Source organism: Eumetopias jubatus, unplaced genomic scaffold, assembly GCF_037043125.1.
Source record: "Eumetopias jubatus isolate StellerSeaLion01/CBP00866 unplaced genomic scaffold, mEumJub1_p1.0 scaffold_8, whole genome shotgun sequence".
Classification (NCBI taxonomy): Eukaryota; Metazoa; Chordata; class Mammalia; order Carnivora; family Otariidae; genus Eumetopias; species Eumetopias jubatus.
Window position 1 is genome coordinate 38,235,013 of NW_028274814.1, and position 13,789 is coordinate 38,248,801.

Below are 13,789 nucleotides of genomic sequence, written 5' to 3' on the forward strand. Positions count from 1 at the left end.
AGAGGAAGAAGGCAGTTGACTGTACACGCAAGTGAGAGACTGTGATGGGGCTGGGCATCTAAGCTGGTTAAAAGGAGGACTGGACACAATGGGCAGAGGAACAGAGAGAATGGGACAGGATGAATGGATTGTCAGGGTCAAAGTGCTAGAGGAGTAAGCTGGAAAGAGGGCTGGTAGTGTTTCCAGAGCAGGGTGTTTGGTTTGAGATTATGGGGGAGGGTGCAGTTATTAGTTACGGCAGGCATATTGGCTATCACCATAAGAGTGGGCATCTAAGACAGATGGAGTCAGGATCCCTGGGCGGGGGGTTGGGCGGATTTAGATATCAAGGAACCAAGACGCTACTGGAGGTGACAACAGGAATAGTGAGGTTGGAGAGAGTTGGGAGTGAGCCAAGAGCTCCTGTCTTCAAGGAATGAGGAGTCCCCAGAGGCCTAGAAGGGGACTCCATAGGGAGAAGCAGGGGTGGAAGGGTTTGATCACACACATCAGAACCAGAGGTGGCTAGGAAGGGGGGAGGGCCAGCAGTCTGAAAGCGGAAATAAGAGAAAGGCAGGGCCCCTCTCCTGACCTCCTGGCTGCAGAACAAGGCATTTGGGAGAGAGTGGCCATCTCCTGAGAGACTGTGATGGAGCAGGACCCTTGGGGGAGCCAGGAGGTTAAGTGAGTGGCCAGAGACAAAGCTGAGGGTTTAGGGCAGCCCTTGGGCCACTCGCTCTGTACATGGAGTTTTGCTGGAGCTCAGCTATACCCCTCATTCACATACTGCTGCTGTCCATTGCTGTTTTCTCGGAAGAGGTGACTAGTCGGGACAAAGCACACAGCTTGTGAGCTGAAAATGCATATCTGGCCCTTTACAGAAAATGTCTGCTGACCCCTGAATCGGCAGTGGCTTGTGGGGAACACAAGGCACAGTGGAAAGGTTTCAGGGGGATGGCGAGGGAGAGGGGCACAGGATTCAAAGAACCACGTGGGAATGGGAACCCGGAATTTTGGGCTTTTGTGGTAACCAAGAAAAATAGGGGAAAGGACGCATGGGGGCAATTTCTGCCCTTTCTACTAGAGATGACTGCCAATTCACTGTCAACAGAGTGTGTGCTGGGCTGTGGCCGAGGGTCAAAGGGGAAGCCCAGATATCAGAACTGGGGCCACACATCTGACCTGCACTCGAGGCCAGGGCAACTTCATTCTTGAGGAACAGGCTTGAGCTCCTGAAATGACTCATGCCCAGGGAACTGGATCTGGAAACACGGGAGGCTGCAGCTGGGGGCTTAGCTTTGCAGAAACGCAAATCCAGGCAGGGCCCAGCAAGGATGGGGTTGTTCTAGATGAAGGATTTCCAAACTGTGCTCCATGGAACTGCTTAGGGACTTCTTGGGCAGCGAGGCCAGAGATAAGTGGCGGGAACAGAATGGATTTCGTGACTCTCTGAGTAAGGCTTTGCTTGAACAATGGGTTTTGTAGCTAAAAGAAGTTTGACAACTCTGGCCAGACCACATCTAAAGTCTTTCCCAGCCCTGTGATTCTTTCAGCTCAGCTTGGCAGTTTGATGGTGTCCTATGTTAGCTGGTGATGCCTTGAACCCCAGGCAGAGTTGCCAGGATGGGGGAAACAGGCTTCTTTCTCTGCAGAGAAATGTTCTTTCCACTGAAGTCTAGATCGCTGAAATCTTAGAAAATGGAGACCAGTTTGCAAGTTTGTCAAACAACATTCCAAATCCAAACCAGATTTGGTTCCTAGTATTTCCTGGAAGAAAGCAGTATGCTTATTAGGGTACAAGATGTTCACATAATATTATTTATTGAAGGGAACAGAGGTTAGACAACTTTCTTCTCTTTTCTCTGCCCCAACTTGATGCAGACACTTTATTAAGTGTCTGATTTTAATTTTGAAAAGGTAGAAAATTCAGGAATGGGTCTAGGAGGTGTTCTTGGCTTGTAGGGGCTGGTGTGTTTCTCCTTGATTAAATACTGTAAAGCTGAAACCACTGCTTTGTGCCTATCTGTCCCTAAGGGCTGGGTTCAGATATGGATGCTTGGCAGGGGGATTCTTCAGGAGTTGTGTCTGGCAGTTCCTTAGCTGGACTTGGAGCTTTTAAAAAGAGGACAACAAAGCTCTAGAGGGCCCAGCAGTTCAGAAAGGCAGGGCCACCACACTGGGAGAGAGATGGTAGCAAAAGCCCTTGCAGCTGGAGTAGAATGTCTCAGGCAGGGGGATCTAGTGAGGATCCCTAGGTCCCTGGCTTGAGGTGGGGAGAGGTAGCTCACAGAGGCCTCTGAAGTCCTCCCCACTTTCATTCAGCAGTCTCATCTCCCCACTGAACCAAGGAGACCCTTCCACTTTAGGAAGGAAATGTGACAGGTCTGTGGGGGTTAGGCAATGCCTCTTGTCACAGGCCCTTCCGTGGCAATACAGACATGAGAGAGCAGCTCTTGGCCCGGCACTCAGGCAGCAGGTGGACAAACCCGGCTCTCCCAGGGCAAGGCAGATTCCCCTCTGACTGTAGGAGAGCCCAAGAAACCTTCCCCTAAGTGGCTACAGAGGAGGGGCCTGGGAGAATAGATCTTTCCCAGGAGACATAAGGGAAGTAGACAGATACCCATTTAATATGATAAAAAAGGGGGGGGCAGGAAAAGGAGGAATGGCGGTAGAGAGCAGGTTGCTACACCGTGTGTGTGTGTGTGTGCGCGCGTGTGTGTGTGTGTGCGTGTGTGTGCGTGTGTGTGTGATTTTTCAAGTTAGAAGGATGGGCCAAGATTGAGACTAGACAGAGAGCCGCTAGGACCAATGCCCTTGGAGAAGAGAAGCTGGGTGTCAAATATGTCCGTGTGTGCTAGTAATGGGGGAAAAGCCCAACGGGTCATATGAGCCCACAAGCTAAGCAACCACTAGCATCAAAACCTCTGTGGCTTAAACAGCCAAACCAGAGGCATTTTTTGGAAGAGGGCCAGTCTGGATGCTTTCCTCTTCATCAGCTTCACGGCCTAGACCCCAGGAAGATGTGACTGAAATTTGGGCTGACCCCAGGAAGCCTGCCCTCTGCGGTTACTGGGAGGAGCAGCAGGGTGAGGGATAAAGCAAAGTCCAAACAAGCAAAAGACACAGGCCGCATGGCAAGGCATCTGCTCCCTCCCTCCCGAGCTCCGGTTTAAGCTCTGCCCTGTGCTCCTGGTTTGACTTCCCAGGCTGCCGGTGAGGCCATGGAGGGGGCAGAGCATGGTACGCAGTCAACTCTAACTCATTCCATAATCCTGAGAAGAAGATGTAGCTTCTCTGCGGAAACAAAATTAGTCCCTGAAGGCACCCTTATCTCTCTATCAATCTCATTCCTGGGGCTCTTTTCTAGGCATATGTGAAAGGTTCCCCAGAGCCTGAGGCCCTGAGAAAGACACTGAATTTGAAAGGATTTAGGGGCATGTGGAACAAGGTACCTTAAATGCCTTTGCTATGGTTTACCAGAGTTAATTCAAGGCATTTGTTCAGTTATTCTTTGTTTATCCTGGTGTGAACAGAAGCAGCAAGTTCTCTTATAACTGCATCCTCACTCTGAGTCCTCTGGAGCCAGATCTATGCCTCGCAAATACTCCAATAACTTTAGTGCTTCTCATGTCACCCAAATATCCTTGGTGTTAATGTGGCCAAAGTGTGTCTTTCATTGGCTGTGCAAAAAAAGACAACAAAGAAAAACCCCTAAAACAGTTCCAAACAACCCTAATAAGTCATCCAGATGGCCAGAGGCAAGGAATAACTTCTCAATGGTCTTGATTTGCTCTTGTTATTTCCTGCAGGAAAGACCAGACACTCCCGTGAGATGATGAGCAGTGAGTGCTCTGGAGGAGTCCACAAGGACTCGTGTCTTCACTGGGATGGCACAAATGGTGCCAATCAAAAACAGGTTCCTGGGATATGGGCCCAGTGACATATTGACCTTGACACTGAAGGCTATCAGAACTCCACGGGAGTAAAAATGCAAGGTGGCCACCATGTGACCACTCTCCAGGCTCAGAGAAATGACAGATGAGCTCCAAGAAGCCCAAGTAGAATCTGCTATAGGGTGCCCTCCCTTCACAAAAGGGAGGAGCAGTTAAAACTTCATCAACTGTGTCTTAATGAACTACATTTCACATAGCACATGTATAGGATCTTTTTGTAAAGTTGCTAACTCCCAGATAAGAAGACCATCACTTCTGAATTTTATTTATGATTCTTTACATTGCTTTTTTTTTTTTTAAAGCATATATTGACCTTGATTTATCTCATGCTACAGCAGAACGGCGTGTTTGGGGAAGGTGTATTTGGTTCTACTTAGGCCACCTACGACTTTGGCCCTTCAAAGTTCTCTGTTGTCTCCTCACCCACTTATCTCAAGCAGCCTGTTTCCTGGGGCCCCCGATGAGACCCACTGTAGAGGTGAGAGTGGGCATCCATAGCACCTATGTGCCAGCTTCGTCCCCACCCCCATGCCCATGGGCTGCTCGCCAGGCCAACTGGACGAACTCTGCTCAGGAACACAGCAGGGGAACCGGTTCAGAGAGCTGTCAGGCCAGATGTGGTTGGAGATGGAATAAAAGACCTCAAGCAGAGGAATCTCCTCAGCTGCATAGAGGATGCTGAGTTCCATTAAAAGCCCTCTGGTTCCACTCTGTGTTGTGTGTGTGTGTGTGTGTGTGTGTGTGTGTGTGTGTTTGTGAATGCACGCATGTGAGCATGTGTATGAGGGAGACGTTCTTAAGTAAGACCTCTTTTCCCTTTGGAGAAAGTCTGAATTCAAAGTGACTTTTAATGGATCCTCTCATCTTGCCTGGTGCCCAGTGCCTCTATGACCAAATCAAAAAGAGATACAAATAACAGAAGAAAACAGAGGCACATGTTGGTGGATAGTAAGGGGTGAGGGGAGGGAAGAGAGAAAGGTAGTGATACTTACCCTACAACCACAATTATAAAATCTAGTAAATTCCAACCATTGCGGAGGTAAGCGTTGGGGTGAAAGAGAAGTCCATAGGCTATTACTTTTAAAAATGCTTCCACAGTAAAAATTATGAGAAAGAGATATTCCACTCGTTCCTAGGAAACAAAAATAGAAGGGAGAGAAAAATAAAGTCAATGAGATCAGGGATCTGGAAAGTTCTGAACCAGCAGATCTCACAAGCAGGTGGAGGAGAGTGCTGCCCACTCTGTGGTAGGATCTAGGTGGACCTGGGTAGGACCTCCTAGCCAGATTACCAATTCCCCAGTCTGTTACAACCTTAGACCTCCAATTCATTGGGCATTAAGCGTTTTTTTAGTCTTCAAATGTCCCATTAAAATGCAAATATTAGGGTGGTAGAAAAATTACACATTTTGGAAAAACGTCTTATTTAGTTAATTAGTGAATGTTTCATTGTACCTTCTCAGAAGAGAACTCATGTCTTGAGCTAGAGGGAAATGATGCCAAGACAGAGGAGAACAGTGCTCAGAAAGGAGGGGACAGAACCACAGGAAAAGTGTACCGCCACCTTGAGGTAACAAACCCTGAAGATAAAGAACCCATCTTGGGGGAGTGTACTAAGCACGTTCTCCAAACTGATAGACGAGGAACATAGCCGCAAAGAAGTTGAGACATTGAAAAGCTCCTAACAACAGCTGAAACATAGGCAATCTGCTCATATACCCTGCCCCTGAACTAGAAGTCTCTCTCTTTCTTGAGAAAATAAAAATCTTTGTCCAAAGACAGACCCCCTCAGCTGAGAATCAGCATTTCCAGGATGGAGGCAGGCACTGGGGTGGGGCAGTGAAGAGAAAAGGCTCATCTCTTTTCTCAAAAGGTGGGAGGTAGTGTTTTTCCTCCCTCTGCCACCTTGAAGAAGGCTTTGCATTTAAGGATGACGCTCCTATCCCTGGGAGCCCACACTTAACAGGACAAACTTGTAGGCTCAATTAGAGCGAGCCGACTCTGTGTGCTGATTCACTGGCTTCCCTCACCACTAATTGCTTTCTCCCACAACCTTGTTCCCAGTGCAGAGCCTTAATGGCCCCCACCAGGCGAAGGCTGCCTGGATGCCTTCATGCTCCACTGCTCGCCTCTGCAGGAGCCTCAGCCCATCTCTCACTGGAGCCACAAAACACTGGTCCACATGGCATTCAGCCACAGATCCTTCAAGCAGGACAGGCCCAGTCACAGCCCCCAGGAAGCAGTAGGCTCAGAACTCCCAGACCTATCTTCCCATCCTGTGTTGGGTCAGATGGAGCTCACCTGGGAAGGCATCACCTGGGAAGGCATACTCGCTCTTGGGTCAGATGGAGCTCACCTGGGAAGGCATCACCTAGGAAGGCATACCCGCTCTTGTCTTGCCTGCTGGGAAGGTGCTCCAAGACCAGGGACATTGGACTCTGACGGGTAGCTCTGGGGGGGGGGGGGCTAGCCCACTCATATACCTGTGCTCCCATCCATTCTTTCGGATTTGCTAAATTTGGCATGAGTGCTGGCCTCACTGTGCCCAGCTCAGGGTGAAGCAGTCTGAGGAGGCAAAGTTTAAAAATGCAGAATTCTGGGCCCTACCCAGACCTACTGAGGCGGATTTCCTGGCTCTGGAGCCTGGGAATGTGCATTGCAGACGATTCCAGGTGTTTCTGAGGCACCCTGAAGTTTAAGAACCACTAGCCCATGTGCCGGTGAAGGCCCTGATCAGGCAGTAGCTGTGGGAAGGGAATGGAGAAGCCGGCCTTAATCCGCACCTCAGAGGCAGGATTGTCTTTTACTCACTACCTATTACAGAGGTGGGGTGGGGGAGCATGACCCAGGAACAAATAACAGTATGTGGGAGCCTCTGGTCTTTTAAAATTAGGTGATGTTGGGTTAAAGTGGGTTGATTCGGTTGATGATGGGTTAAACCCCATCAGGACGGAGTTGAAAGGGAAAGCATGTGCAACCTGAGGGAGCTTGTGGAAGTTGTGTGTGTGTGGAGAGCTTCAGGTAATGCAGGCATCTGATCAGCTGGAGCGAAGGTTATGGGGCTGGAGAGGTGGGTAGGCGCAAAATGACCAGGGGCTTTGGAGCTGCCCCTGGGTGCTTGGATTCTATCCTGAGGAGATAGTGAATGTTGGAGTCGGACGTGCGCTATAATCTGGCACCGGTCTAGGGAGTGAGGGTGGCAATGGGGGTGGAGGGAGTTGGGGGGTGACCCATGCAGAGACCATGAAGGCTTGAGCCAAGATAGACAACGGGATTGGCGAGAACTAGGTGGGTTTTAGAGATAGAAAGAAGGTAATTTGGTTTCTGGCTGCATGTAGGGGTTGGGGGAAGACACAGCAGAAGTGCTCCCCCTGCCCCCAAGTCTTCTAACTTGGGCGACTCTGGATGGTGATGCCTCTCACTGCAGTGGGGGACTTGAGGGGAGAGCCATCAGTTCTGGACTTGCTGAGTTAAAGGATTTGTGGGACATTTGTGGGGTTACTGGTGATCAGACATAGGAGGTCAGGGGGAGTTCAGCTTGCAGGGAGGGCTGAATGAGGTTGCCCAGGGAGAGCGTGCCAACTAAAGAGAGGAGAGATGAGGCTGGAATCCCTCTCAGTGAGGACCAATCTCATCCCTTGGAAAGCACTTTCACATTATGGGAACGTACTGCCTTGGCAGAAGTTATCCTGCTTAAACCCATTGAGTTGGAGAGATAGAAAGAATCTTAGAGGGTATTTAATTAACCTCCTTACTTGAAAATCCAGAATGCTGGTAAGATACCAAGGCCAGGGAGGTATGTGCAGAAGATGGGAAAGCAGATTCCCTGACCCTTGGTCAAAAAGGTCCATTCATCTCATCTCGCTTTCCTGGGTGCCAGGGGAAGGTTTCTCCCTGGTCCCCGCTTATCCCCCGAGACACAACTGGGTCAGTCCTCATACTAAGTTGTTTAAGGATCTGAGATAGAACTGGAAAGGGTCCAGGTGGCCAGTAAGAAGTGGTCGGGACAAAGAATCCTGAGAAGGGGTAGGTGCCTGTTGCCTCTGAGCACGTGCGCATGCTGATGGCTCTATTGTATTCGTTCTGACTTTAGGGATTGAGTGCCCTTGAAGTTAATCCCACCCTCCCCGCCCAAACCCAAGAAAGAAACAAACAATGTAAACAAATGAAACAGCTTGGTTGATCCTTTTAAAACCTATGTTGTGTTGCCACAGAAACACCTAACGGCAAAAAAACGGCAAAAATGAATGGAGTGGAGAAATGCAAAAGTTTGTCCAAGAACTTTCTCTTGCTGTGCTAATGTCCTGGTGCCTCTGGTCCTGTGAATATACATTTATTCATAGCCCTCCTCCTGCCTGAGTTCTGAGGCCAGAGCTCCGTGCTCCCCCGAATCCTGAGGGACCGTAGAGCTCTCTGAGAATGCACAACACTCAGCCTGTGAACTGCCCCTTTTGATCTGTGATTTTGGGAACTCAGGAACTTTGGAAGCCAACCTGGGAAGTTTCTGTTCCTACTGTTCTGTGTTGACCTTGCAAAGGGTCAAGGAGGCATGCAAACCTGCCGATGAGAGGACGTCAAGGCTGGAATGGGAATAAGCCGGAATGGAGTCCCAGGACTCCTGGAGGACCCCCTTCCCAAATCAAGGGTGAAGCCCTACCTGCCTGGGGCAGGTGTGATGACTTCAGCCTTTCAGACACTCCTGTCTTCCTTCCTTCCTATCCAGGGCTCTTTCCCCTTACTGCTGCCTTTCCATTTTCATCTTCTTCTCCCTGCCTTTCCTCTCTCCCTGCTCATTTCTCAGCACTACTGCAGGCAGCTGGTGCCCATGGCAACACCCATGTCTCAAATATTTAGAAAAATTCAGTGGAGAGAGCCTTAGATTCCAGGAATCACGATGTCTTCTAAACACTTATGGAACTAATAGACACTGATGAGTACAGTGTTAATTTTAGTTTTCCCTTTATCTTTTCATGTACATGTATCCTACCTTTCATTATATAGGACAGAGACTCAATTATCTTTTGATGGTAATAATCTTGATTCTGGTACCACTGGCTGTATGTCTTTGGGCAAATCACTTTACTTCTCTGGGTCTGTCTCCTCGTCTGTAAAAGAACTAGCTAAGCATTAAAAAAAAATGCAGTGCTGCAGAGAGCCCTGGACTTCCACAGTGCTGCTCTGGGAGCAGTTACAGGTTAGGGGGGGCTTTGCTCACTGACCGCCCCCTGCCAACTTGAACCAGAGCAGCACCATCTGTACCCACATGCTAAGTTGTCCAAGGATCCTAACACAGTTCAAAAGAGTCCAGGGAACCCATATGATGGGGTGAGGACAGAGACTATACAAGAAAAAGAAGTAGCCATCTCTGACTAATCTGGAAGACTTTTATTGGCTTTATAATGCTGGTTTCTGCATTAAGATTTTATTTGAGAAGAAGAATCACTGCTTTGTTTGTTTATTTCTTTGTTTTTCTGGGAACTTGAATACCAATTCCAAAGTGGTAGAGGATTTCCAAAGTCTCTTCAAAATTCTATGGCAAGTGAGGATGCCAATCCCTTGTATGTGTGCGGTTCTGCCTAAGGCACAGTCAGATTCCAAGACATGGAAAGGAACAAAGGGTTCCTCTCCTCATTGTTCTGAGGATCACTATAAATACAAATAGGTTTTTATAATAAAAAGGTCCTTCAGCAAGGAGATCATTAATATTTGTGCTTTAGGAGAACACAGACTCCTTATGAGCAGAAGCCATGCCAGGGTAGAGCTCTTCAGACAAGGACAACAATGGAGAGCCTGCCATGTCTATACACGTGTGCATGTTTCTGCACACACACACACACACACACACACACACACATGCATGGCACAGCTGGGTGATGCCCACCATCTGTGTTGAACACTGCACAGCTCACACCTGCTATATAACAGACCAAGGTGTGAGAATTCATACTAAGAGAGCCTGTGTGTATTCACTTACATTTATGCAAGTGTATTTATTGGAGCTGCCAAGATTTCTACACCAAACAGAATTGATGAGAAGCCCAGTCATACAATTCCATCTCAGTACAAGGTGCAAAGACAAGAAACACAATAATAATGTGTCAAACAGCACCCTGTATTCCAGATTGTTTCATAATTGAAGTATCATTCAACCTGACCTCTAAAACAGCCTCCTGACTATTTCTAAGGAAGGGAGATGAAGAAACTAGAATACCTCAGTTCCTACTCTCCAATTTTTCTCTCGGTCCTTCACTCCTTCATGCAGTAGATCACACACATTTCCTGAGGGTCTACTCTGCCCCACACCACTTGCTGCATTGCAAGTGTCTCTTAGGACACTGAGGGACTTGGTAGAATATTAGAAGCTGGAAGGACCTCCTACAAAGACACACATCCCAAGTAAGAGGACTTGTCCAAGGCCACACATCCACCCCATAGATGAGTACTTGTGTTTCCTCATGGCTGGTCCTGTGCTGTTTCTGCCATAGCACAGGGGTCTCTATCTGCGGGCTGACTGAGATTTTGGATTGCTGCGCCCGCCAGGGGCCTCTGGGCAGTAAAGGGCCACCTACGTGGTGTAGCTGGAAGGAAGGGCAGCAGGGATCTCCAAATCTTCCTCTCTCCTGGGGTCTTTAATGGAGCCTGGAACTCAGCCATTAAGAAGACTTTCTCCTATCAGTGGATGAGGGATAATCACACAACAGAATATTAGTCAGCCATAAAAAGGAATGAAGGTCTAACAGGCTACAACACGGATGAGCCCTGAAAACATGATGCTAAGTGAAAGAAGGCAGTCATGAAACGACAAACATTGTAAGATTCCACTTAAATGAAAAGTCGAGGATGGGCAAATTCACAGAGACCGAAAGTAGAGGAGAGGCTACAAGGTGCTGGAGGGAGGGAGGAACTGTTTCAGGGCATGACAAACTTTGGAAGTAGACAGTGGTGACGGCCGTACAACATCTGGAGTATAATTAGTGACTCTGAGGTGTGCACTTAAAAATGGTTAGGATGGCAAATTTTATGTTATATATGAGTTTACCACAGTGAAAAAAAAAGAGAAATATTCCTTTGGATCTTAAAGGTTTTCCTTAGGGGTCTCCAACCAAAGTACACGATGTCATGTTTAAACCTGTATCAGCCTTCACCTTCATAGGGAATAACTCATCAGAAAGTTGACAGCGTAATCTTCTGTGAAACCCTGGACAGATGCCTGGGCAGACGCCTGGGGCACCTGGATTGGGAAGAAGGGGGCTGGAAAGGGATGTGGGCTGCCCCTGAGGATGAATGCTTCCGTTGCAGAACTTTTTGAGGACAGGCCCTTCCTTCCCAAGGGCCTCATTTAGAAGGTGTCTGGTGGTTCAAATGGTCTGGCCTTGAGACTCAGGACTTCTAGCAAAGAAAGAGGGGGCAGGACAGAGTGCCTGGGTGGCTCAGTCGTTAAGCGTCTGCCTCCGGCTCAGGTCATGATCCCAGGGTCCTGGGACTGAGTCCCGCATCGGGCTCCTTGCTCCGCGGGAAGCCTGCTTCTCCCTCTCCCTCTCCCCCTGTTCCCTCTCTTGTTGAGTCTCTCTCTGTCAAATAAATAAATAAAATATTAAAAAAAAAAAAGAAAAAGGGAACAGCACAAACCATTTAATAGCCTACAAGTAAAGCAGCTTTGAAAAAAAAATTTCACCTATTTAGCGAGGGCAAGTAGCAATTGAGCTGAGTTGAGTGAGTTGAGAAGTATGCCAGTGTCATGGGTTTTACAGTAGCTCAGTTTAAAAAAACAAAAACTCTCCTCCAACTGGACTGTTTCTCTGTGCTTACACATGATGCTAAGTTGAAGTGACTTATCCACTTACTAATTCCTCAAGTTCACATCTTCATCTCTGGAGGCCGGCCCTGCCTCGGCTGCCCCAGCCCAGTGGCACCTGACTCAGATCCAAAGAGTGCCAAGCAGGCCACCTTGGATGTTGGGGTATGGACCTGTCTGCTCCTCCTGGACCCTTCACTACCCCTGACTCCAAGACAGCATCTCTGTCCATCCCTGGGTCCCTCCCTAGTCTGGGTTCCTCTGTGTAAACCCCACAGGGCAGAGACCAGCCTGCTTCAGTTCTTTATCTGGTGTCCAGCATGTGGTTGGTACAGAGGGAACAGTCAACCTTTGTCATGTGCTGCCTGCATCCCCCTCCTGGAGTGCCCAAACGGCCCGCAGGCCAGCCTCCTGCCCACAGCAGGCGATCCCTCCAGGTGACCTCTACCTCAGGCTGTCATTTCCTTCTAAGGTGGCCCGTCCTTCACCGGGCAGCTCTGGCTGTCAGAACATGGCCAGCCCCTTCCTCTCTAAGGAGTTCACTCCGGCTCAGGGATATTACCTTTTCTTTGGGTATAATGGAGTGGAGAGGGTGACAGATATTACCAATCAGGGCTGAATTACTCCTGGGGACAATGGGGCATTTGCTTAGTGACCTGTGGGCTGCAATGTAATTTCCCAAATGGAGGGAGTGTGCAGCAGTGGTCTCAAAACTCTCGTAAATGCCCCCCTTTGTTTGAGGAGTCACACCAATCCCTGGCCCAAGGAAACAGACCCTGTCTACGCTGCCTGTCCCCACTGCCCATCTCCATCTAGGCCTCCACCAATGGCTGGGTATTAAGTGGCTCCCTAACCCCTCCCATTGACATCTAAGCTGTTTTACTGCATAAAAACCTCCAACAGCTCCCCTCAGCTTTAAAGTAGAATCTAGCCTCCTTAGCCTGGCTCCCAGGTCTGTCACAGTCCCACCCCACCTGTCCCTCAGGCCTCATTCTCAGCCACCACCCTGAGCTCCAGCCACACCAAACGGCTCACGCAAACCAGACAGGCTGTTCTGTGCAGCTCTCTTCGTGTCCTGACAAGCCCTGCCCCTCTCTCTACCTGGCGGACTCCCTCTCAGAGCCAAGCCAGCTCCAGTGTCATCATCTTGTGCGGACTTCTCAACCCTCTCCTGCCTCCTCTGCCCCCAGTGGGCTGGAATTAATCAGTCCCTCCCCCCAGCTACAGCACCCTTTCTTCAGATGATAGCATTCATCACAACGGGTGTGTTTTCTGTGTGTTTCTCCTCTCCAGGGGCAGAGGGCCTGCAGGGCAGAAGCAAGTGTCTTTGTCACCTTTGGTGAAGAAGTGTCTTTAAATGAAAGGCAAAGTGACAGAGGAGAAAGGGCTTTGGAGTCAGATACACCAGAGATCAAATTATTTCTCTATGACAAGCTACATAATCTTCTGAAACTTTGGTTTCTTACCAGTAAAGTGGGAAGAGTGGTAATAATGAGAACTAGAAAGCAGTCATCACTGAAATGGTAGCTGCTGTCATTGCTACCACTCCAGCACCTGCACACAGTAGGTGTCCTGCACACGTTCATGGAGTGAATGTCCCTGCTCCAGGGGACTTAGCATGCCCTCTGCAGAGGTCCTGGCTCTGCTTGCTCCCATGACAGCCTGCTGGGCAGCTGGAGTATTCAGCGGCACCAGCCCTGCTGCCTCTCCCTGTCTCTTCTCCTGCCCTGGCCTCAAAACGGGTAGCACAACTCACTTCTGTGCCTCTTTGGATCCTCTTGACTTCAACAAAAACTAGAGACAGTCCTCATACCTCCTTTCTATTATCAAAGCAACTTAAAAACAAAGCCAAACCAAAATGTTCTCTGTGTCCTGTTTGCTGGGCTCCACGTGTTCCAAATGTCCTTGCCCCATCTCCCTCCTTAGCCCTTAGATCTACAATAATGGGTTCCATTCTGCTAAAGAAGCTCTCAGCCCCAGAGCTGTGAGCATTTCCCTTGTGTCTCTGGGAACTTGACAACACTCTGCCTCTTGAAGTGACTTATTTCAGTTATGGCAGACAA

The 13,789-nt window shown here is 48.9% G+C and overlaps 1 protein-coding gene across 14 annotated transcripts in view; it reads right to left on the minus strand.

The window, feature by feature from the left end:
• Positions 1 to 13,789, minus strand: part of CACNA1C (calcium voltage-gated channel subunit alpha1 C) — a 720,546-nt gene that overhangs the window by 252,384 nt on the left and 454,373 nt on the right. For all 14 annotated transcript variants that reach the window (XM_088025853.1, XM_088025852.1, XM_028121052.1 and 11 more), the window contains exon 4: positions 4,925 to 5,064. In XM_088025853.1, coding sequence (XP_087881979.1) covers positions 4,925 to 5,064 — 140 coding nt within the window. The remainder of the gene's footprint in view (positions 1 to 4,924; positions 5,065 to 13,789) is intronic.